Below are 23,848 nucleotides of genomic sequence, written 5' to 3' on the forward strand. Positions count from 1 at the left end.
ACACTAAAAAGGTTAACAAGACACTATTACAAATAGTAAAATATTTACTGATATAAAAATATGATTAAAAATCAAAATAGAAAATGCTTAACAAAAAAAATTAAGATCATTTCCTAAATTTAATAAATATGCTTACAGTTACAGTTCAATATAATGACTAAATATAATTTGGGAAAAATTAACTATAATGAAACTTAAACATTTTAAGTGTCAAAGTATATTTATTAATATAATCATTAAATTGAGTTGTGGTGGCTCAGTAGTTAAAGGCTCTGAGCTAATATTTTGAAGGTCTGGGACTTGATCAGTGGTCACTTGAAGGCAGACTAGCTTCAGATAGATGGGTAGCAGTTTGTCTAGGAAGTAAAGACGGCTTACACGGAACGTGACTGCATTACCAAAATCCTGCTATTGGGAATGTTTTTCTTATAATTGTTTAATTTGATTTAATATGATTTTCTTCCTCAGATTTTGTAACAAGTGAACAAAAGTAAAAAAAAAAGTTTGATTGAAAAATTGAAAGAGAAAATTATGTATTAATTAAATTCTATCCCTTGATTTACTGGAAAATATAAGCAAATTAAAGTATATATAACTAAATTATACTGATTATAGTTAAAATACAATCGATTCTCAATAACTCAAAGATGAGAGGACTGGAGAATAACTTGGACTTAAAATTCCACTTACCATTAGTTTACTTTTTTTTTTTTGCTTTTTATTGCATAATAAATTGGAAATTACAATTAATATATAGATTATTGGTTTGATAAAGAATTTGTTAACTAAAGAATAAACAAAGTTTAAAGCTAGATAACTAAACATTCATCGAATAGAATACCAACTCCTGCCAATTTTACAAATTCGAAAAGTTCCAGTTTCGCTCACACTATCTTCATAGCTAGTAAAATATATTATTTAACAATGAAAAGCGTAGCTGTACATGCTTTTGGAGATTTGCTGTAATGGTATCTCACACTTTATTCAATTCCATCAAAATAAACAATGAAAATGTTTTGATCATTAAAATACTCACAGAAGATGTGACAAAAAGTGTGGCGAAAAAACGCAGAACTTATACTTTCAGTCCATCTCAAAATTTTTTGAACTTACACTTTCTGTCCAAATCAAAATTTTTGTAGAAACAAAAATTAAGAAGCATAAACTCTCTCTTTTTATGAATTTCTGAAGAAGTTCAAGAGATTCCTTAATGTTTGATTTATTTGAGAAGAATGGGTAAGAGGATTAAGAATATTTCCTATTAAAGAAAGAAAGAAAAAGAGTTAAAAATATTTTACTTTGTTGGTGGTTGAAAAGAAATTTGCATTCCATTAGCATTAAAGATAATCATGCTTAAAGATAATTGTATTAAGGATAATCTTGCTTTAAGATAATTGCATCAAAGATAATCAAGCTTAAAGATGATTGCATTGAAGATAATCTTGCTTTAAGATAATTGCAATAAAGATAATCGTGCATTAAAGATAATGATGCTTACAGATAATTGCAAAAAAATAATCTTGCTTTAAAAAAATCTAGTTATAGGAAGTAAACAGGGAGTAATTAAGAAATATTAAGAATAAATAGGTGAAGAAAAAAAAACATTTTTACAAATATATAGTAATGGGAATATTTGAGTCATTGAACTTACAGTTATCAGAAATTGACTGTATATGTAACTAATAATCAAAATCTATCAACTTACAAAAAAAAATATTATAAACATACATATTTCTTAAACCTTTAAGTAAAGCTAACAAAAAAATCAACTTCATTTCTGCTAACTTAATCCTAAATGCTATAATTAAACATAGCACTGTCAGTTAGAGATTCTTTTGTATATTTGATCTTAACCAGCTTCAGAAATGCTTTTTGCAATAGAACAAAACCAGAAGTGCAGTCAAAACTGGACTCAGAAAAAGCTTTGATCCCTGAAATAATTTAACATAATTAAAACAATGATGGGGAGAAAATTATTGAAAAATACTCTTCAATCTAAGTAAATAGGAAAAATTAATAAAAATTGAAAAACTTATTATTTGAAAATGAAATAAAATATACATTATACAATCATCATTGCTTCATTTTATTTTCCTTTATTTATTTATTACTTTTAGTTATTTATTATTTTTACTTATTTACTTTTACTTATTCATTTTTATTTATTTTCAAATAGAACTTTAAGTTCAGGTCAAATTTAGTTCACGTCAAATTTAGCAATGCTCATTAAATTCTAATGCTTATGCCCCTATTTAAGATTTTTAAAAAAATCTGCAGGAAAAAAGTTATATTTTTCTTTACATGGCAGTATTTACTATACGAAGCTGCTAATTTTTTCTAAATGAACAGCAATATCTTGTGACATGTAAAATATTGAAATTTATCTATTATAATGTTTCCATCATTTCTTTCAATAGATTTCCATGGCTCCTTAAATAACTCGTATTTTCCTTGTTGCATTATCATTTATTATAATACAATATTTATAAAGTCTACTGTTAAGACATAGTAACTGGGCATTATAATTTTATTTTCTATATTAATAAATTTAGGCAAGTGCTGAAAATTGAAAATAAACTGGAGTAATTATTCAAATATAAACAGTATTTTGTGATCAAAATTAAAAAAAGATGGACAAAATTTGTTTCCATCAAACTATGACTTTAAATAAAATGATCATAGCTTGATAAAAACCATAACTTTTCCTGGTTGTTAGCAGATGTATGCATACACATCTTTGACACAAAAAAAATAATGAAAATAAAATTACAATTTCAACTCATTGAATGGAAATATGCTACAGCAGTAAGCAAAAATTGAGGATTCCTAAAGAAGATGGAATGCTGTTTTTGAGGTTCGGAAAAAACTAATAAAGTATGTTTAAAACTTGAATTTTTTTTACTTGAAATATTATCTAAATCCTGCAGTCACTTACTTCATCAATAAATAAAAAAAAATTTCAAATTGGAAGGTGTTTACTAATGGTTTAAGTTACAAGTTAATTCCTACAAGGTATCAGGTATCAGGACTACAAATGATGCTACTAACTCTTGAAACTGTCACATTTTCAATTCTGTGAAGATTAATTTAGAAACATTGAAATAAGAATAGATACTACTTATTGGAAAATTCAGCTTTTATTTTGAAGTTCATTAAAATATCAAATAAATTAAAGTGAAAGTTTTACAATGAAATTTTTAATATGAAAATAAGAAACATCCTTGAGTAAACATCATACAGTGAATTTGGCTATCAGAAAAGTTGCTCTTCAGTAAGGATATTTATTTAACAATTTGATCCTTTATTATTTTTTTTTTTCCAATAAAGACTCTGAAACACTTTTGATCTAAAAATGCTCTGCAATAATAAAAATTAACAAAATTAAGTGAAAAAGGTCACACAATAATTTTTAAAAAATTTGATATCTATGAAAGTAAATAATAAAAATAAAAATTATTATTTAAAAGTTATGAGCTGCTCTAACTATGCTTTCAGAAAAACCTAAAAAGATTTTTTACATTCTGTTAATGAGAAATAAGAAAAACAAGTTTTTTCATATGTGTGTAAAATTTTAGGTTTTTTTAATATTCACCTTAATTTTGCATAAATAGTACAAGTGTGTTCAATGCTAGATTAAAAGCATTTTCATTTCTCAAAATCCTATTAGAAATTTTTATCACTTGTTGTCTATGATATAACTTAAAGATTAATCAGGTGAAGCAATGAAATCTTAATTTGTCCAGGCCATTGAAACAATCAAAGCAACATTTTTCTTCTTCAGAGCAAAATTGGGGGGGGGGGAGGTTGGATCAAGCAAATATTTGTCAGATCATACATATTATAGACTGCTTTTAAAAAAAGAAAACTAGAAACTAAAAAATATAATTTGTCTACCTAAGACAAATAAAGGCAAGTTTCATCATAAAATAACTGTAAACTATAATAATTTTAGTTTTAGAGTTACTTTGCTTAGAACAAAAAGTTTTAACAGTTTTGGTATAACATAATTAATGGAGTACTGAACAACTCATAACAGTTTGAGATCAATATATAGAAATTTTTTACTGCTGCATGACAAAAAACTTAAATCAATTAGTAAATAGTAACTCATAACAATACAACAAATACTTTTTTTAAATATTTATAATCGAGTAAAAGACCTCTATTATCAAATAATTTTAAAATAGGATTTCAATAATCTCAAAAGAAAACAACTGAATATGCAGCTTAATATTTTTGTGCAAGAGTAGTTTAGTGGATGATCCCTTAATTCACATACTGATATTTTTACTACACCATTTTACTAGCATCATTAATTAAAATAAAAAGATAGTAGACAAAATGTCTTTGATTATTATTATATTATCTTAATATTGGTTATTTTAAAAATTATATTTGTATTAATAGAAAATATGGTGGATATCATGACAAAATGCTAACAAATAGGTAATATCAAAACAAAATGCTAAAAATCAGATTTAGTAAGGACACAATATTTTTCATTAGGAAAAGTCAGAATAATTACAAACCCAGTTTTTTTTCGAGCTGAAAAAAGTTCTTTAAAACTTAGAACTTTTCAATTTAGAATTATATAAAGTTTAGAGAAATTATTATTCAATAATTTTGGACCGCTGACTGTAAAGTTTATAGTCCAAACAAAATAGAGAAGTGTGAAACATGAATGATAGAAAATTTAACCATTTACAAAGAGATCATTGTGATTATTGAATCTAAAGAAATATTCTGCTAAGCATTAATTAATTGTGACCTACGATAATATCTGATGTCAAATTATAAAATAAGATTTGAAGCAAATAATTTTCAAAGTTAAAAAATATATCATACAAAGTGACATAACACATTGATAATTGTTCGACTTTAATGAATAAAGTATATTAAGACATAACAATGTAATAGTATTTTGTTTTTGATCATCAGTACCAGCTAATTACAGCCTTTTTTACACATAAATTATATGCATAAAGCATAATTTTACAATGAAAAAACAGAAATTTAATTTTACTTTAAATTACAAAATTAAAGACATTCGATGTAAATAATTTTGTTATGTGTCTACTTATATTGTAGTTTTTCAAGTATGTGACTAACTTTTAGATGAATTGTATGAACAGTTCAGTGAAAAAAAGCACATTATTGTAATGAAAATTGTACATTTTATAAAACATTGCTTCAACTAAAAATTTGATAATAAAATAAATTTTAAAAATATTTAGCTCTAAAAACAAATATTTATTATCCCAATCCATAGATACAATTCTATAAAATTAAAAAAAAATTGAGCTGAACTATTTTATGCACTATCGCCAACCAGAAAAAATCATAGAATCCATTCGAAGGTAATTTACACACAAAAAAAAATTTCATGCATTTTTTTCAATTAAATAACTTACACTAATGATTCTTACAAAAATAAATACTAATTGTTAAAAAACTGTGTACACCCAGTGGTGCCTTTATATTCATATGTTGGTTACTTATTATCCTTGTATATGATTGAAATTTAAATGGAATGTTTATAGGAAAAAGTTAACTCAAACTGGCAAGAATTGACAAAAACTTGTTGTTTTTTTAAATAAATTACTCTGATTAAATACAATTTAGAAGTTAAATATGGGATAAACTTATACAGAATATTATACTATGAATAATAATAAATTAAAAAACTAATATAAAATGCAAAATCAAAAAAATCTCAAAATGTTCAACTAAAAATAGCACTCTTTTTTTTTATCACAGATTAAAAAATACAAGTGAAAAAAATTGTACAGGAAAATAGAATATTCCTGTAATTTTTGTGCCAATTTTAAATTAATGTTTAGAACATAGAAGTAAACTGAGCAAAGTTATATATTCATAAATAAAAAATTAAATTTTTAAGTCATACAAGCCCTTTTCTTGTTCAGAAAAAAAATAATAATAAAATAAACAAATAAGATCTCAAATTTTTAAATAAAAAGGAAGCAATACATAATTTGAATGATAAAAAAATGCAATTAATAGTATTTCAAAAAAATATGAAAAACTATGCAGAATTATTTATTAATGAAAAATAAATTTAAATATTTAACATTTTAGTTGGATCTTTTTAAAAGTTATCAATATAATTCAAATTGTATTAAAAGATGATATAAAAATATTTTCATGACATTAAAACCAGTCTTTGGTGAAATGAAAAATTTTTAACAACATTAATGATATAACGGTAAATATTTCTTTAATCGAAATCTCCTGTTCCTCTGCCGTTGACGAAAGATTAGACATATAAGAATAATTAATAAAGCTGAAACAACATAAAGCGACACACACAAACTAATATCTGCACTAGTAAACCATCTAAAGTTCCAACTCTCAAGTAAAGAGTAATTTTCAAAATTATTTACCATAGCAGAATTGTTTATTCTTCGGTCAGAAGGTACAAGATCTACCACTTTCACACTTCCCTGCTTAATATTTTGTTTTCCATAAATTTTGCTCAAAAATTGTAAAACTTGTTCTTGATCCCATACGATGTCACGGAAAGTTTCCCCGGTCTTTCTGCAAAGTGGACAAGCTTCTTTAGAAGGGAACTGAATCTTCGGATGTTTAGGATCCTCAGTCTCATCCCCAGCCAAGCGATTATTAGCTTCATTGTGTGCTTGCCATAACCACAAAACAGCATTTTCAGATGATTTTACCTTTGCCTCCAAGTCTTTAGCCATTTTTAAGAAATTCTCGACACATTCGTGGCAAGTGAAAAAATATTTAACATAATCTCTAATGGCAAAGAGAGCCTGAGCCGCAGTTTCTTCATCTGAAATAAAAAAGAAAAAAGTGATACAGGGAAGAAAAAAAATTATGTGATACTAAGTATACATTGTAAAATTTATTTGTTTAGAGAATAAATTTTTTTTCACTTCCATATCAATAACAAAGCATTTTTTTCATCCTCACAATTAACACTAAAATAACATAAAGTCACTTATTACCTTTAATACCAGGGTTGGGGTTTTGGACATCCTAAACTGGTTTTGGACAGGACATGTGGTTCTTACTGTCTTAAACTGTCCTAAACTGACTAAAACTGTCTTAGTGTCCAAAACCTTGAAATTTGGTAAAATGTAAAAATTCTATATGTGTAACCATTGTACACCACATAATAATTACATATACAGTACAGAACCCGTTATCCGGAAATCAGAAAACCGGAAAATCAAAAAACCGGAACGAAATTCGATAAATCTTCCCACCATTTTAAAAAAAAAAAATTTTTTTCCTCATAAGATTTTAGGATTTTTCTTCCTTTTTTGAAAGATGTTTACCATACCATCATTTTAGAAATAATCATTACTGTATTACTTCATCGTTTTTTCTTTTTAAGATTATTTCCTATTTTTTTTTTTTTTTAAATTGGGTTTAACAATAAAAAAAACGGCTTTTTGTAGCGATTCAGAAAACCGGAAAAATCAGTTATCCGGAATAGCGATAGTCCCGATCGTTCCGGATAATCGGTTCCCTACTGTATTAATAAATATTTTATACTTTTCATACAATTTGCTTTAACTTTTTAAAGAAAATAATATAACAGGCAAAGAAAACTTTTGAAGCTCCACAATTCATTGAACAACAAAAATGAATAAAATTAAATATGAATAAATATGCTTTTAATACTGATAAATTACGTTTTTGCATAAGGATAAATAATGCAATATTAAAAACAATAATAAACTTTTTTAATAAAACAAAAAATTGTCTTCATTTTGTATCGCTTGTTCAAAAATCAACATTTCATTTTTAACAATATTTTTTTTAATTGAAAGATAATTTGAATAAATAGGTTTTGGACAGGACGGTTTAAACCATGGTTTATACTATGCTATGCATTAATCCATTCTGTCCTAAATCTTGCCAACTCTGTTTAATAATGATAGAATATAAAAAATTTAAAAAATACTACAAGTAAAATTGCATACTCTATAAAGCTTTAATTTTAATTTTTAAAAATATTAAATTTGTTCATTAATAAAATATTTTAACATTAAACATTAAAACTTACACCCAAGAGATCTCTTAAATTCATTATTTGCTTGTATGGTAATGGTATGAAAAAGCGTCCACAATGAACATGGATAGCCTCTGTATTTCAGTTCACTACCTTTACAGCCAACATAGTCACGCATTTTTGGTAAATATTCTGTTTCAGTCTGAAGAAAAAAAGAAGATTGTTGAAATAAAAGCCTTTTTATAATTACATACAATTCATATTTGGCATTTTCATAAGGTAAAAAATATAAAAGGTGGTAATAAAAGTAAAAATAAATGTTAGGGTCCAGGCTCTGCTGAAAATAAAAATTTTAGCTCTTGCTCATCTCTAACATCTCGGAACTTAATCTAAAAAAAATTCTCTGTTTGATCAACCTAGCTAGTTTTTTTCATTTTTAAATCAATTAATTCTGAAAGTGAACAGAATTAAGAAAAAAATAGCCTTTGCTAAAGAACACTTAAATAAAATTATAAAACTCTTTGGGAAAAGGTAATAACTTTTCACAAAACATAAATTTTGTATTTTTTGGTACCTAAAAACAGAAATATGTATGGAAAAACCCTGCACAAAGTTAAACTCCCAAGCATGAGAGGAAGAAGTGGTGTTAAGATGTCAAAAAGAATAGGGAAAAATGCAGTTGATAATCTGGAGTTATTGATTTAAGAATGAATAAAACCAATTACTTTTAACAAACTGAGAAAAAATATTAGCATTAATGCTGAGAAGCTTGAGGTGAGCAATGAGATTTTTATTTTCTGCAGGGCATTGACCGTGAACAGATGATGTACAGTGAGAAACTATGGCTCCTTTATAATGCCTCAAATGAATCCCAGCCTCCAGACCTTAACCCAATAGAGCATTTAATCAGAAAATCAGGGAACATGAAATAACATCAAAAGAAATGCCTAAACCAGGCAAAATAGAAGACTGCAATGAAATTTAGCTGTCCCAAACCTAATAAAAAAATTTGGAACATCTTTCAGAGCAGATATATGTATAATCCGGACCAAGTAAATATGTCATTGGAGCAGTTAAATAGTTTTTAAAAAAATCATAAGAATAATAGGAATTACTTCCTAAAATATAGCATCTTTTAAAATAGACATGTAACCTTAAACTACTGAAACCTTAAATAACATAGTCATATAATAAACTGTTTATTTTCATAAAAATTTTGTAGTAAACAAGAAAAAATATTAAAAGTTAACAGTTACCTTACCTTATCATAGAAAGACTGATGGTAACAGTGGTCTAACCCTCAATTTTATACAAAAATATAAATTTTTATATTTACATAAAGCTGAGAAATTTGACTATACAGTTGATACAAGCATATCTATAACATAAGCCAGATAAAATATACATTTCCCCCAGCACAAATAAAATTATTTTATTTGTTGAACGTAAGTTGAAATTTGTTGTTCAAGGCTAAAAACACCAGATAGCACTGTCATCTTAATCTTAATATTTTAGAGGTTTAGACCACTTTTACACTCAGTATTTCCAATACTAAAAATCTAAAAGCACAAGAAAAAATACTATATTTTTAGTAATAAAATCATTCATAATTAACAAGTAAAATATTAAAAATTTATTAATAGTATTAAGGGCACATTTGACACACATTTTTTCAATTTGATAATCAATCTCAATAAGAGCATTCTCTTCTTTCAATAGTCTTCTAATATTCTCTTTTAAGATTCTTTGCTTTCTTATCGTCATCATCGTTAAGATTAAGATCGTCATCATCGTTCAAATTAGATTATCGTTAAGATCGTCTTATCATTGTTAAGATTCTTTGCTTTCTTTTTGCTTAGAAATTCTTTGTTTTCTTATTGTCAGTAAGATTTGTCTACTTTGTATGGTAGAAGGGAATAAAATTGGATTAAGTTCACAAAATTTTTTTCAAACATAAATTTTGTTTTATCAGATTTTTGAAATTGTATTTAAGCGTTTACAGCATTAAAAATAAACAAAAATAGTAGTCAAGCCACAACATTGTGCCAAATGATACTGAATAGGGTTATTTTTCATTTTGATGGGATGAACTTCTAAAAATATGCTTTGCTTAATCTGATAATGCAAAATAGCAGGGAAGGGTAATAATAAAAAAAATTATAAGCTTAATTAATTGAACAGATCGTATGAAGACATATGAGATCATAAAAGGCATATTTCTCCAGTTTTGTGCATGATTTTGTACTGCTAATCAATAACAATTTATTAACTATTTACTTTTTTTTCAACCCCTATAAAGAATGGGTAAGTAGTAAATAAAGAAGAGCTGCATCAATCATTGTTAATCAAATTAAAAAATTACTTTCAAGTAAAATTAAAAAAAATATCTGCTATTAATAAAAAATGTAATTACCTTATTGTTTTAAAAATTCACAAGTCTAATATTAATAATGTAATGAAAAAAATTTAATAAAATCCATACTAATCCATACAAAAGAAACAAATAAAGATAAAACTGTAAATTAAAAACTTAATTATAATGCATCTAATTGGAAATAAATAAATAGCAAAATATACCTGATATTGATTCATAATGTCAACGAATTCCTCACCAGTTACTGAACGTTTTCTATATGAAATCCAGTTGTACAATTTGGATAAGTAAGATATAACTGGTTCTGATCCTGGGAAGTACTATTTGAAATAAGATAAATGGGGAAAAAATTAAATACATCAAAAGTTTACAAAAACATTAAACAAATTAAAAAATTTTAAAATAATTTTGCATTTTGTTTTATGATGCACTTACAACTTTCAACATAAAGAGGTATGATTTCAAAGCAGAAAATTTTTCTCCATCAATAACTTTCGTCATGCCCACTTCCTGTCTTAGAGAATTATAAACAGCATTTTCTAAATCAACCATATATACAGAACTAGCCCCAGACCTAAATGTAAATAATAATAATAATTAAAAACTGATAGTTAATTTTAAAATTATTTGTTTTTAATATTATTTTAAGATTCTGAAGCATAGGAAATAATGGATCAATTAATACAAACAAAGGAAAATAATTTTAGTTCCATTAGAAAACACTAACATTAGAAAAATCAATTAATAGCTTCAATAATTTTGGCAACATTTTTATATGTGATATATAATATAAATCATAATTATAGAAACATATAAGGTGAGTATTAGGCATGATTTAGTAACTAATAAAATCTCTCTAATGTCAAAAAGAAACTTGGCCCAGGTTTTTGACAGATTTCATCACTTTTCAACAGATTTTTGACGCATCATGTCAAAAATCCAATCCTACTAAACATTGTATTTACAATGTATTCAAGAGAAGATACCTTTTCTGTTCCATAAGTACAGTCAATTCGCTATAACTCGAATATTACTATAACTCGATTTTTTATGAGGTCCCGACCATTTTATCTTCAATTTTATGTTAATTATTCTCGATTACTCGAATTTTACTCCCTTGAACTCGATTTTTTTGGATCTCTTAAAGCAAGAAAAAAAACCTAGGAGCTGATATCTTGCTCCTTCCTTTGCAACACACGCACAATGTCTTTCGCACTCTTCATGGAGAAGCTAAAGCTGTCCCTTTTGAAGTATGTGAACAGTGGTTGAAAGAAACGTTGCCAAATTTACTTCAAGGATATAGTGAAAATGATGTTTTCAATATTGATGAAATGGGTTTATTTTTTAAATGTCTTCCAAATAAGACTATGATGTTTAAGGATGAAAACTGCTCAGGGGGTAAAATGAGCAAGGAACGTTTGACTGTCCTAGTCTGGAATAGAGAAATTGTCCTTACTTGTTATCGGAAAAAACCGAAATCCCCGATGTTTCAAGAATGTAAAAACGTATCCTTTGGATTACAAGTCTAACAAAAAGTTTTGGATGACATCAGTTTTATTTGAAGACTATGTAAGAAAATTGGATCGGAAATTCTTCGCTAAAAAAAGAAAAGTGATACTCTTTATGGATAAATGCACAGCGCATAGTGATCTACCTAATTTGAAAGCAGTAAACTTGCAGTTTCTCCCGCCAAACACAACAGCAAAGTTGCAGCCGATGGACCAGGGTATCATAAAGTGCTTCAAACAGTCTTATCGTAAATGACTTGTCAGAAAAATGATCTTAAATATTGTAAGCAATTAAAAGATTTGTAATTAATAAGCATTAATTAAATAATCCGACAATATTTTGAAAGTTCAAAAGCGAAACTAACGGTAAGTCGAACTTCCGATACGTCGAAGTTTTTCGTCAGTTTTATCAGATTCGAGTTATCGTGAATTCACTGTATTAAAAATTTTACAGTAAAGTTCATTAAAAAAAAAAAAAAAAAAGAATTGTTGCAGTAAATTGCAAGTTTCAAATTTATAATATAGGAGTTAAAATTCAAGCTTAAAAAAAATAATAAAAAGTTTTAATAATAAGCATAAATACTCAGTTGAGTTTGTAGGTTCTGCTGTCGCCACCTCAACTTCAGGAAATCTAGGATGTCCTACAATAGCTTTGAATATTTGATTTCTAATCTCAAAAGAGCCTGTATCATTTGAAAACCTGAAAAAGGAAAAGTTTGAAATATACCATTGATACTTCTAAAGACAAAATCTAAATTACCATAAGGGCAAATGTATGATTATTAAAAAAAAAGTAAATAAAATAAAAAAAAAAAAAAAAAAAAATTATTAGTTTTCAGGTTTCAGAACCATTTTAATTAATTTTTAAAAATTAATTTAATGTAATTAAACTAAGTTAATTAAACATAATTTAACTAATAAGCTTTCAATTTTTTATGATGAAAAGTAAATAAAAAGATTCAATGCAATTACTTACATTTATAGGTTCTTTCTTCCATTTATCTATTTTAATTATACCTTACATTATAAAAAAATAAAACACGCTTTTCTTTATTTTCATTAAACAAAATAACTAAAATTATCTTTTATCCAATGGTAAAAATGCCCAAAGAAAAAAAAGTTTAGAAATAAACAGTAAAATAAAACAGTTCTAAATACCTGAAGAAGAATAACAATCTAAGAGCTTATTTTTAAGTTAACTTTTCTTAATTGTAATTCTTAATAACAAGATTAAAAACAATTCTTAAAAAAAATAATAAACTGTACCTCATAAAAACTTCTGCTTTTCCAGATGGATTAATTTTATATATTACAGGAACAGAACCATTGTAAAGGTTGGGACCCAAATCATTTAGTAACTCAGTATTATTAGTCAAAACTCTTCTTATTATCACTTCAGTTTGAAAGGAAAAATCCATAGTTAGCTACAAGAAATAGAATTTAAATTTGTAAGAATAAGGGATAAAAATAAAATTGAAACAATTTGTAAGGTAATTGTCTATCCAAGTTCGACTTTATAAGCATTTTTAACAATAGAAAAATAAACCAGATTGTAACTTTAGAAGCGATTACCTGTCAAAGTAAATCACAAAATTGTTGCTCTATGAATGGTCAACTTAATAGAAATTATATTAACATTGATGTAAATAATTTTACAAGAAACAGACTGATATTATGAGAAATGCAATTCAATTGAAATTCTTTGAAAATGAAAAAACTCAGTGAGGCTGAAATTAATGTAACCCTTGCCTGTTAAGGAAATTCATATTAAAACATAATATAGGGTGATTATAATTGAAGATACCCTGCTTAAACCAGTATATAGAATCTGTTATGGTTGAGGGGTGTTAAAGAAACTTGGTATATATACTTCATATGATATGAACCATGGGAAACTCTACAATAGGTCAATTTCAATAAATGATGCTTTATATGTAAGAGATATGCAATTTGGTGCAGTTTTTGAACATACAGCCATAAAAAATTTTTCTCAACCATGCTATAGCAGAAGAAAGGAAAAGCGTTTCTGGTAGAATTGTTTCATCATAATCACAGTAACCTGTATATTGCATGACAAGAGCATCAATGTTACGCAGCAGAAATGGATACAGAAACCCTATGTGTTACTATAGAACATGCCACAACGAGTTTTGAATATATGCTTGATAAAAAGAAAAAGAATGCACATTGCGATTATGTTTTGATTCCATGGAGCTTTGCATCTCCGAATTGTGTTTTGTTTTCTATGCGTCTTTAAAAACAAAAAAAACAGGTTGTTGAAATTTACACAGTTTTTTTTTTAATTGCAGATTTCTTTTTTCCATGATCCATATAACCTGTGTAACAAGTTCCATTGGCATCTGTCAACCAAAATGTGAGTCTAAGTATGGTAACTTTACTCATAGCCACCCTGTACTTGAGAGACATCACCAAAAAGCTAAAAATTCGACTATATTATTAGGTTTTTATTTGCATTTAGTTTTACAAGTCAGAGACTTGTTACTCAAACTAATTTACATGCATAAAATAAGATTAATTCATCCAGTATAATCCAAAAATATGTTACAGATATTAATTCCACCCTTCATTGATTGATTTGTTCATTTACGTCGCACTAGAGCTGCACAATGGGCTATTGGTGACGGTCTGGGAAACATCCCTGAGGATGATCCGAAGACATGCCATCACAATTTTGATCCTCTGCAGAGGGGACGGCACTCCCTCTTCGGTAGCCCGACGATCTGCACGCGAAGTCGAGCACTTTACGGTAGAACAGTTTAACGAGGACCAATACCGCACACCCTCGGTCCATACACAGACTGATCCAAGTGATCACCCACCCGCACACTGACCGCAGTCAGTGATGCTTGACTCCGGTGATCTGCTGGGAAGGTCTTAACGATCAGTCCACTGCGGGACAATTCCACCCTTCAATTAATTCTTGAAGGGTGACATTTAAAACAAAGGAGTAAACTTCTAAATAGGGACTGACAAATATTCGGCTACTATTTGGTATTCGCCCCCTTTGCTGAATATTTGGTTCGATGAACATTAAGCAAAGTATTATTTGGAAAATAATTTTTTGATAAAAAAATTTGGGGGGGGAGGGGAATTTCATAGATTTAATAAAGAATAAGCCAATATTATATTTTTCACCATACATTATGAGAAATAGTTTAATGTTTGTTAAGTTCCAAAACTTGTTAACTTATGTTCTGAAAGACACATGGAAAAGTGAAATTTGAAGAATTAAAACTACTTTATACTGAACTATAAATTTTGAATGTTGATTTTTTTCCTCTATTTTCAATTATATTCAGGCAAGTCAATTTCATCATTTTTTTCAACACTTTATGCTTAAAAATTTAGAATTTTTTTTTTTTTGCTCCATTTTTGTTTATCTTTCTGTTTCAACTACAGCAAAGCATATTAACAAAAACTTTATTTTTTTATTGTCTCTTTTTTCTTGTATGGAAAGACAGATAACTAGTAACATAGAATACTAATTCTCAATGATAAAGAACTAAGAACAATTCTCCTTTCTGTTTCTTTTTTGATTTTCTTATTAACTTTATTTTTGGTCAGCATTTTTAATATGACAGCATTTTTTAAAAAGCGTTTCTTTTGGTTGGTTGGTTCTAATGCCACTTGCCACACGGGCAAGCCTACTTGGTGAAACCGAGCAAATTTAAGGCAGAGTGTGCGATTCTTGTTTTTCAGTGGCGCCATCTATGGCCAAGAATTCGACTTCTGCCACACCATACATCACACCTGTTTACAAGGCAAACCCATTCACACATCCATTCATTCATCCACAGATCGTAATTTTGACCTGACTCAGTGAACGATCGATCTCCAATCCAGTACCCCCAAAGGTATTGATTTGTTATGGGAAAGCGTTTCTAATAAACATTATTCATTTCGGGTCACTTCTTTCTAAAAATACGGCAATATGAAAAAGTTAGATTAAGATTTTTATCTTTAAATCTTTCGTTTAAAAATTACAAGTGATTTTTTGTTTCGGTTTTTATCTTGCTTTTTCTTTTTCAAAAAACTTATATTTTTATAGGCGTTTTTATTACAATGCAGCAATTAAGAGAATTTCTATTGGACTTTAATCTTTACTTTTTCTTCAAAATATGGTAATTGGATAACTAAAATGTTTAGTTTTTAAATTTTCTTTCAAAAATTAAAATTGATTTTTATTTATTCTGAAATTCTGCTATCTTGAAAAATAATAACATATCTTTCTGATATTTTGATAAATAATAACATAAAATGTGTGATCAGAATGACATGAAGTACTTCATACTAAATTTTCAGCAAATTTCCCTTATCTAATTTCTACAACATATGGAGAAAGTTTTATCAATTTAAAAATCCAATTCATTGTAAAAAATAAAATATTCTTCCCAATTCTTTGTAAATGATATTTTTAATGATTATTTTAAAGTATGCTTTCCAGTGGTACATCACAAGTACCAACTTCTTATCTAAAAGTGGACAATTAGAATTATTTCATCCTCCTGGTAAGTTAATACTGATAACAAATTAATTTTGAAAAATTTATTTAGTACCTTTAAACATTTTTTCACGTTTTTTTCCATTTGTTAACAAGGTGGTATAATTTAAAGAAATAAACATTTATCAGCCTAAACAATTTTAAAACCAATTTTCTATGACATAATAGTGTTTTTAGTAAGTTATTTAGTAACACAGCAGTAGTAAGTTATTTAGTAATTTAAACAAGCAATAATTATAAAGCATTTTCTAAAACATGTATAGTTATTTATACCAAGGAATATATAGTTATACCAAACAAACAAAAAAATAAACTTATATAAATAAATAATAAAGAGAAAAACTTTTCTTAAAATAATTTACAACAGAAAGTTTGTAAATATTGTACACACACAAAACTGATCCACACAAAAATTCAATATTAAATACTTTAGTTTTTACTAATATATTTTTAGAAGTTATACTTACTAAACGACCAACAATGGATTCCTCATCTTCCACAAATAGATATGTGCCTTCAACTTTCATATTACTTGATTTTTCAATTTCATTTAAACTTGTCAACCTGAAGAAGAAAAAAAACAACCATTTAAAAAAAAGGTAAGTTCCAATAAAATAAATCACAAAAATATAGACATCTCGCTAACATTTAGTTAACAGTTAAGTTACCAGTATGGAGAATGTATTTTTATAACTGTTGTTGAACAGTTGATCCAATTTTTTAAGTTTACGACTACCAATGTTCAACTCCATAGCCTTGCAATTTTGAACTTAGTCCAGAAAACAAGGGAACTCCTGGATCAAGTAATAGGAGAAATTTGCCTTTATGGAGGACTTTTTGATGGAACTAACCCACATTTACGTTACCTGGAGAGGAAAACCACAAAAACCTCCCACTGCAAGAGGATTCTAACCCATGATCCATCTACCACTGAAGTAATTTTTGTCAGTATTGTGGTCAGTGCAAGATGGGTGCAGAATCCGTATCAAGCAGCCATTGAACCCAGTTCACCTCACTGCGAGGTGAAAGCTCTATCTCCTGAGCTCAAGCAGAATGTATTGCAAATATTCTGCCTTACAAAAATAAAATTTTCGAGTTTCAGTTAATAATTAATTTTAAGGGAAAAAACAGAAGGGAAAGTTTTGCAATTAAATATTTTTCAAAATAGTTAGAAAATAAAAGTACATATAAATATACATATTTTACAAAATTATAATAATATTAAATTATAATAGTACATATTATAATAGTATTAAATTATAATAGTATATATTATAATAGTGTTAAATTATAATAGTATATATCACTATAGATGTTGTGCTATTAATTATTTCTTAAAAATTTGCATTAGTATAAGCATTATATAAGTTTATTATTAGTATAAGTTTATTTAGTATGTATAGTAAGAGAATAGGTAATATAACAAACATACTACACAATGGAAAAAAAATAGCAAAACAGCATAATGATAAAACTTAGTGAGCATATTTTAAGATTTAGATGAGTTTTCACACAAGTGCCTGCTTTTTGTTATGGCAGTTTTTTCATAAAAAAAAACAAAATAATTTCCTTAAAATAACTAAATTGAATAAAAATACACATGTTTTAAATAGTAAAAACACTTTAATCTACCACTATAGAAATTAATTTTAACACTCTCACTAATATTTCAAATAAACTAAAAACTATTACAGTTTTCTTGCTTTTTGATGAAATTGTATAGAGTTCAGCAAATCATACTTCATCTGAAGTTAAACCTAACTTATGATAGCCATGAAAATTAACTCTTTAATTTAATAATACGAAAAGAAAAGTTTTTTTTAGCATTTGTTTTTTAAATGTAATCCCGATACATCTAATCAAGAGCATTTTTATTTCTGAAACAATATTTACAAATGTTTTCTGATAAACTATGAACAAATTTTGGAACTTCACCCACTTTACCACAATCTGGAGGTAAAGAAGGTACTATATCAAAACATGTTCTTTTAAATATATTACTGTGAGAAAACAATCAAACAAAATAGATAAGTTATGTTTCATATTTAATCCATATAAATTCTATGTAAACAAAATGCAAAAAAACTTTCAGTAAAATAAATTTAATGAATTGGTTTTAGAGCTTTCTTTTAAAAAAAACTGATTTTATTCCCAATTTACCCAACTTGATACTATCAAACCTGTGAGTAGGGAAAAGAAGAAAAAAAAACTTTTTTTTTTCTTTTTTTACCATTTTTATTTTCAAAAAACAAATTGAACACATTTGAAGCTCTGAAACACATTGAAAAACCTATAAAATCTTCTTACAAATTAATGTGAAACAATTTTTTTTCCACTTATCCCAAAGCTCCTCATATTGAATAATACAAGCCAACTCATATTTTTATAGGTAAAGATATTTGAAGTGTCTCATGAGGAGTACAGCCAGCATTATAAGAAGTACAGCCAAACAACAGCTACTTACTTTAGAGGAGACAAATCTGGCCAATCAGAAGGAACACCTTTATCCCAGTTTGATTCTATGAAATGGAGGGTAGAATTTTCAATGTAAGGAATATCTCTTCTATGCCCTTCCAGGTCAATTCCCATATCTTTCTCACCAACGTTTCGCCAAAAGAACTAAAAATCAATGTCTCATATTTAAAAATTTGATTTTAAAAACATGTCAAAAAATTTCAAAAAATGAAATATTTACCAAAGAAATTTATATATATAAAAAGCAGGAGACTTTTCAAAGCACTAACACTTTTCATAATTTTTTAACAATCAAAAATAAAAACCTCTAAAGCTAAAAGTGTTTAAAAATGTTAATTTTTTACAAAATAATTTAAAATTGGGGCCGAACTGCTTTTCTTTATGTCCTTTAAATTCATTGCACCCCATGCAAAGCAAAATTTTGTTTATCTTGTCAATAAATTTGTCTTATTTGCCCATTTATACATAATTTAATATTTAAATAATTAACACTGCTTCGTTTGCAATTTTAGCTTAAAAAAGTTATTGATAATTTTAACAAAACTGTTAATAATTTAAATTGTGAGTGTTGTTTGTATATTTTGATAAAAACCATATCTCATTGCAGAAAATTACATATAATTTTGCTCCTAGGACAAAAACTATCATGTCATTAACAAAAAAATGTTTTGCTATATCTTATTTAGCTATTTCCAAAATAAATTTTTGCAACAATTATAGCACAAAAGAAATAATAAAAAATAACATTTTTTCAGCCTATTTCAAATCTACAGTCCATTTTAAATATTAAAAGGCTTGAAATGATAAGTTACACTTTTTTCAATTGTGAAATTTTTACATCTAATTGTTCCTTAGTACTACTTTCAAATAAGTGCCTTATAAATTTAAATATTTTCCTCCAGATAATAACATCATAGCATAGAAGTATTTTATTGCCTTCATGAAAATTGTTCACCATGAGTGGTCTTAAAAATACACTCAAACAACTTGATAATGTGGTTTATTTCTACATTGACCCAATCTATTCAAATAAAGACCTGCATTAAAATGTAAATGTTTTTACTACAGGTTATGTATAAGTAATAAAATCAAAGTAACTACCTTCTACACAATTGAAATCAATCTGAAACATAGGAATAAAAATACAGAAACTCACTCTTATTGTAGGAAATCCTTTTACATCATATTGACGACACAGCTTCAGGTTTTCCTCATCATTGCAGTTAATTACACCAACATCAATGACTTTTCGCCACACTATGAAGACAAAGAAACAATTGAAACATAAGAATTTATCAATGGATACTTTTTTTAAAATTATTTTTCAAAATGGTGAAAAACTGAAATGAACACTTAATATGTTTATAGAAAAATTCATACAGAGTTTAAAAGATGTTAAAAAAATCAAAAAAATTTAAAGAGAAGTATTTATTTATTCTAACTAAAGTAACTTAAACTTCTGAGCCTCTGTGATTTTTTTTTTCTTTTTTTTTTTTACAGATTTATTAAAACCAAAAATTCTATTCATTATGTTTGGGGTTATTCATAACATGGCTGCCTAACACATAAAATAACATACCTTATGAAACAGTCCTAATGAACAGTCATATGAATACTTAAAAATTTTACACTTTTTAGTCAGCAGCTAAAAGAGTAACAGAATAACTTTGAACAATTTAATTTGACATATTAAAATAATAACTGGGAAATCTTGACAACTTTCTAGATTTCTGACAAAAAAAAATAAATAAATAAATTCAATTTTAAGGAAAGAAGAAAATGCTGTTTTATACATTCTGTTGCATTAGGTACATTTTTTCCCATTTTCCAAATCACACAAAAAGTAACCATTTTTATAAGATTTTGAAATTAGAATATAATCACCATTTGTTATTTTTAATATACAGTAGGGAACCGATTATCCGGAACGATCGGGACCATCGCTATTCCGGATAACTGATTTTTCCGGTTTTCTGAATCTCTACAAAAAGCAGTTTTTTTTATTGTTAAACTCAACTAAGAAAAAGAAAATATTTGGAAATAATCTTAAAAAGAAGAAAAAACGATGAAGTAATACACTAATGATTGTTTCCAAAATGATGGTAAGGTAAACATCTTTCAAAAAAGAAAGAAAAATCTTGAAATCTTATGAGGAAAAAAACATTTTTTTTTTTAAAAATGGCGGGAAAATTTATTGAATTTCGTTCCGGTTTTTTGGTTTTCCGGTTTTCTGATTTCCGGATAATGGGTTCTGTACTGTATCAACAATTTCATAAACTTCGTTAATAGAAATAGACACTATCACATGTGAGAATCAATAAAATTCAGAATGATATGATTAATAAATATATAAAAATCTTGAAGTTTTTAAAGTATCAAACTTTGCTCCCATTTTATCCAGAACCATTTATTAGGTCCAATATAAGAACAGAAAGTGGTTTTCAAGAACTTTCATATATTTCACTATTTTTCTGCTCGTTTTTTAACGATTTTTTAATGTGAAAATTTCATGGCATTCTGCTAGAGCATTTTGCAAACTAATGTTCTTGGCTTCTAATGTTTTTGGCTGTCATAATAATTTAATAGTTTGAGGTTTATGGTCTGGCAAATAAGGCCTTTGCTTTTATCAATGAAAAATTTTACTAAATTGTAAAATTCTGCAGAAGTTTGTTGCAGAATATAGACCAAGATAAGAATCAACTATACAGTGGTAAAGGAATCGTGCTGTCACTGAGAAAGAACAAGGTTCCATCCCCGATGGTAGTTCGAAGCTCACTCAACTTCAGATTAATGGGTATACCTATTTAGTTTGTCTAACATGCAAAGACTGTCAGTAAGCAATATGGGTACATTACCCCATCATGCCATTGATCACTGTATATTATGACCATTGAAGAGCCTTTTCATCTGTGACCTCCTTTACTAATACCTGGCAGTTACAGGAGTGTTTAACTATTATTTTTGAAGGAATAGAATAACTATCACAATTTTTAACAACTTTATAAAACCCTAGTTTACAAAGATAACTTGTCAAAATGAAATACATAAATTGTCATTTTTCACTATCCCTCAAATAAATATTAATTAAAACTACAAGAAAATACGTGTATTTTTGCATTGACAAAATTAATCATTTATTATAACCTTTTTTTTCACTCCCACAATTTTACAAAATATAGGAAATTTATTAATATGAGAGTTGCTTGACAATATTTTTTAAAAAAATTTCTTAAACCTTTACGTGCCAATGTTACTTTTAAGTCCCACTTTCCTTGTAGCATTAAAATGGAACAAAATATCTCATTGAAACTTGTTAGTTCATATAATATAACTTTCCATTTTGAATTATTATTTGACAACACATGACTATTTGAGGCTGAACATCAGCTATAGAACTATTTAGTTGTTTATCATTATTATTAGACAACACATGACTATTTCAGGTTGAACATCAGCTATAAAACTATTTAATTGTTGTTCATGATTATTAGTTGACAATATTGACAATACATGGTTATTTGAGGTTGAAAATCAGATATAAAACTATTTAGTTGTTGTTTATCATTATTAGTCGACATCACATTATTATTTGAGGTTAAACATCACCTATAGAACTGCATAGTTATTTTGTTTGAGGACAACCATCGTCAAATCTCTCCAATCCCTTTCATCTCTTAAACCTCAGCTTTCAATGTTGATCAGTTTTGTAAGTAAGCCTTTTATATTTTTTTATGGATTCATTAACATTTTCAACTAGTTATAAAAATAAGTAATAAAATTTTTAACTTTAATTAAATTTTTAAAAAAGCGCTAAGTCCCAACTTAAAAATATTTTCAAAAATAGAAAATATTGAATATTAAAAAAATATTTGTGTTAGTGCAAAATAGACATTTCATGGGACGAAAAAAAAGTTTTCTACAATTTTGATATATTTTCAATGATTTGGCAAATAAAGTTTTAAAGAATGAAAAGTCAAATCTACTAAAAAGAATAAAAAATAATAATTGTAATTAATAATTATGAATACAAGTAAAAAATGATACTCATTACAATGAAAATAGCATTTAATTTAACAATTATGAAATGAACCTAAAAATGTATTTCATACTTCCCCTTTAAAAAATTAGGCAAATTTTCATGTAAAGAGCATAATTAATAAAGCTCTTTACATGAAAATATACATAATAACATATAGACATTGGCTGATCACGTTTAAATGTAATCAGCCAATGTCAACATGTTTTTTTTTTTTTTTTTTTTTAATAACAAATTTAAAATCTATTTAACACTTCGGTTAATGTAGTAGACATAACAGATGAAAATACGAAGATATACTCAGATTATTTTAACGAAATTTTAAAAAATTTGGTGTTGGATGTAAAATTATTTACAAATGTAACACAACGTAAGTGATGCTAGTCTTATATAGATAACTCAGAGATAGAAATAAATATTTATTAAAACGTATACAAACATAATAATCTCGATAGAGCTCCTGAAACAAACCAAATGCAGAAAAATTTACTTTAATGTAGATATACGTGCTATCAATATCCTATTTAAAAATGCTAAATTGAATTATATTTAATACTTACTTTTTGTATCCTTAGCAAACAATTTCCAAAAGAAAGAAAAGCGAATACAATGACCACACCAGCTGTTATAAAATTGTATAATCCATGCATGGTCTTTTCCATACACTAAACTTTCAAAATTAGAAGAATTTAATTCCCATAGCGGATCTTCTGCACTATACAATGTTGAAGAAGATGAAAGTGTTATTAAAACTATTATTATTAAAAGATAACAAAATGGCTTGATTCCTAATCCCATAGCTGCCATATGTTTGTAACAAAGAAAGCAGAGTTAACTAAACGTCACCAATATTTTCCATTAAAACATACTGAGTGTAATTTCATCACAAGCGCGACTGACAACTAAAATCAAGTTCAGATTGATGGAATGATGG

The 23,848-nt window shown here is 26.8% G+C and overlaps 1 protein-coding gene across 3 annotated transcripts; it reads right to left on the minus strand.

Moving 5' to 3' along the window:
• Nucleotides 1-201: 201 nt before the first annotated feature.
• On the minus strand, nucleotides 202-23,848 carry LOC107456653 (sulfhydryl oxidase 1). Of its 3 annotated transcripts, none has more exons than XM_016074577.3 (11): nucleotides 23,475-23,848; nucleotides 20,035-20,135; nucleotides 18,868-19,022; nucleotides 16,871-16,967; nucleotides 13,148-13,305; nucleotides 12,465-12,581; nucleotides 10,809-10,947; nucleotides 10,577-10,693; nucleotides 8,054-8,201; nucleotides 6,402-6,811; nucleotides 202-1,931 (listed from the first exon to the last, which is right to left on the minus strand). In XM_016074577.3, the coding sequence occupies exons 1-11, from the start codon at nucleotides 23,719-23,721 to the stop codon at nucleotides 1,860-1,862; spliced, it is 1,761 nt and encodes a 586-aa protein (XP_015930063.1). In that variant the 5' UTR covers nucleotides 23,722-23,848; the 3' UTR covers nucleotides 202-1,859. The 3 variants fall into 3 exon arrangements, with proteins under 3 accessions (XP_015930063.1, XP_015930064.1, XP_015930062.1); XM_016074578.4 differs by lacking the exon at nucleotides 202-1,931 and adding an exon at nucleotides 3,119-3,357; XM_016074576.3 differs by lacking the exon at nucleotides 202-1,931 and having other exon boundaries at nucleotides 4,862-6,811.

The sequence above is a fragment of the Parasteatoda tepidariorum genome, chromosome 5 (assembly GCF_043381705.1).
Source record: "Parasteatoda tepidariorum isolate YZ-2023 chromosome 5, CAS_Ptep_4.0, whole genome shotgun sequence".
Taxonomy (NCBI): Eukaryota; Metazoa; Arthropoda; class Arachnida; order Araneae; family Theridiidae; genus Parasteatoda; species Parasteatoda tepidariorum.